Below are 2,349 nucleotides of genomic sequence, written 5' to 3' on the forward strand. Positions count from 1 at the left end.
GTCCTTGTCGGGCACCTCGCTTGTGGCCGTCAAGGGTGGCCTAGCCTAAAGGTCGAGGATGGCCTTGCTGGATTTGGGCAATGTCCAAAGGATTTCTTTCCTTTATTTTTATGAGTTTACTGTTCATCATTTTCTTCCTCCTTCCATCTTCTTCTGCATGCATGCAGGTCTTCATGTTTACCGAACTGTGTAGAACCTTCTCACCACCATAAATCAGAAACCACCGATCTTGGTGGCGATTCTTTACCGACGAGTAGTTGAGGCGAACCTTCACCCGATCTCAACGAGACAATCCGATTCATCGAGACACGAGCGAGGTTCATGAAGCCGAGCTGTGAGCACTTCACCATCAAGTCGTTCATGGCCAGATAGATCTTCGAGAGCTTCAACGTCCCCAGATTCGCTCTCGCGAACGAGTCGTCATCCATCGAGGAGCGAAGGCCCCAAATCTTCTTCAACCAGTTCAAGAAGCTCAAGTCCGCGAGCCCGATGAGCTTCATCGTGTGAAACCCAAGCTCGTCGTTCGCGAGGTTCGTGAAGGCCAAGTACCTCCAACTTGTGCACACGAAGATGGAATGCTACTTCTTCGTGAACCTAAATCATCGGAACTCGCCTTTCCTCATGACGTTTGCCGAGGCGATTGGGCAAGGGCTCCCCTTGCCGCAGCCAACAAGGGTCATGAGTGCTCTAGGTAAGGCCGCCCAACCCTTGCCGGAGGCTTGGCCGAGAGGCGAAATAAAGGGAAAAAATTCAAGTAAAGAAAAAAAGAAAAGAAGAAAAGGAAAAAAATTTTAAAAAAAATTAGCTTCTTGGTTTTGTACCATGGCGTGTCCATTGCCATCAATCTATGGGGGACGGCTTGCTATATTGGTTGAGAAAGCTTTTTCCAAGTTCAGCCTTGGATGAGCCCACAGCCGGCCAATTTAGTCCAAGGGTCCCGTTGTCTTGGCTGATTGGATCCGACCTCTCGTTGGGTCCGAGTGATGGTTGCGACCCCCAGATGAGGCGAGGGTTGGCTGGCGGCCGTTGCCCGTCGTTAGTAAAAAAATAAAATAAAATAGAGAAGTAATGAAAATAAAAGAAAAAATAAAAAACATAAAAATGTCCACATCGGTATCCAATCATGTCACGTAGGACGACCGATGTTTATTTCAACGGTTTCCTGTCAAAATTAGCCGAATGGACTTAAATTGGCAAAAGTGAAAATGTTAGGACTGATTGACACAATTGGAAGATTTATGACTAAATTGGTACAAATCCAACAAATTTAAGAATTTTTTGATAATTTTGCTGAGATTGTTTACAGTTAGTTTCGTAGTAAACCTTTGACGCAACCTTCTTCATAAGGTGATTTCTTTTAACGAGTTAGAAACTTGGAAACAAATGCCACTCATTCCCTTCTGTCAGGGCAACTTATCGACTCTCCTTCCATGTTCACCATCACCTTCTTCCCCGTATTTGTTTCACTTCAACACGAGACGCTTAACGATTTCTGACGCCAAAAACAAAGATCATTGTCGAATCACAAAATGATGAACACCACCGTCGTCAAGAAGCTCAACCCCATCCTCTTGTTAACCATCGCGATATCGACAATCGCTGTGTCGGGATATTCAGTACACACCATCAACCGATTGGGCAACGGCAAGGCCCTGAAGGTGCACTGCACCCTCGATCTGTCGATGGACATGGGCGAGCAGACCGTTGCAGACGGCGGCTCATATGAGTGGAAGTTCAGCGAGGACCCGAGCCACGACACTCAGTTGCTGTGCAACGCGAGCACGCTTGGGGCCGACGTGCTTCACTTCGCAGCGTACGTCCAGCGTAGGGACCCATGCGTCACCACTTGCGACTGGAAGTTCACAGGCGGCGGGGTTTTCCATTTGGTCGATGGGCAGTGGGAGTTTTACTTCTCCTGGCCCAGTGATATTGCACTGTTCAATGGAAGTGATTCTAATGTATTAGGACCTGAGCATCTTCTCTTCTGATTTTCCTTTTGTGTGTTTTTTTGTCCTTTTTTCCCTCTTGCTCGATAAGCATATTTGAATGCTTTGTAAGAACTAGCGAAGAAGCATCCAATGAACTAGCTGAACACAGGAAGCATGGTAATGCTGTTGGAGTAGCAGCTGCCTCTTGGAATAAGTGGATATTTCTTTTTGATATTAACTACGTTCTCTATGAATTCGTTATCAGTTGGACAATTATTGTTTCGTTACATACATGTTGGCTTGAGAGAGTTTGAAAAAAAAAATCACGCTAGCGGGAAATTTGTGGAGTACATGAAGCTTCGGAACAAAATATTCTTGAGGATTTTGGAAATATTTGTACTCATTGTATAAGTCAATGTCA

The 2,349-nt window shown here is 45.6% G+C and overlaps 1 protein-coding gene across 1 annotated transcript; it reads left to right on the forward strand.

Moving 5' to 3' along the window:
* The first annotated feature begins 1,529 nt into the window (after positions 1-1,529).
* LOC115728080 (self-incompatibility protein S1-like) lies at positions 1,530-1,988 on the forward strand. Its single transcript, XM_030658408.1, has one exon. The coding sequence runs from the start codon at positions 1,530-1,532 to the stop codon at positions 1,986-1,988; it is 459 nt and encodes a 152-aa protein (XP_030514268.1).
* The last annotated feature ends 361 nt before the right edge of the window (positions 1,989-2,349 follow it).

This window comes from Rhodamnia argentea, chromosome 3, assembly GCF_020921035.1.
Source record: "Rhodamnia argentea isolate NSW1041297 chromosome 3, ASM2092103v1, whole genome shotgun sequence".
In the NCBI taxonomy this organism is placed as follows: domain Eukaryota; kingdom Viridiplantae; phylum Streptophyta; class Magnoliopsida; order Myrtales; family Myrtaceae; genus Rhodamnia; species Rhodamnia argentea.

What these genes read in the sequence shown, in the direction of transcription:
- LOC115728080 (XM_030658408.1), top strand. Translation starts at nt 1,530, where the DNA reads ATGATGAACACCACCGTCGTCAAGAAGCTCAACCCCATCCTCTTGTTA.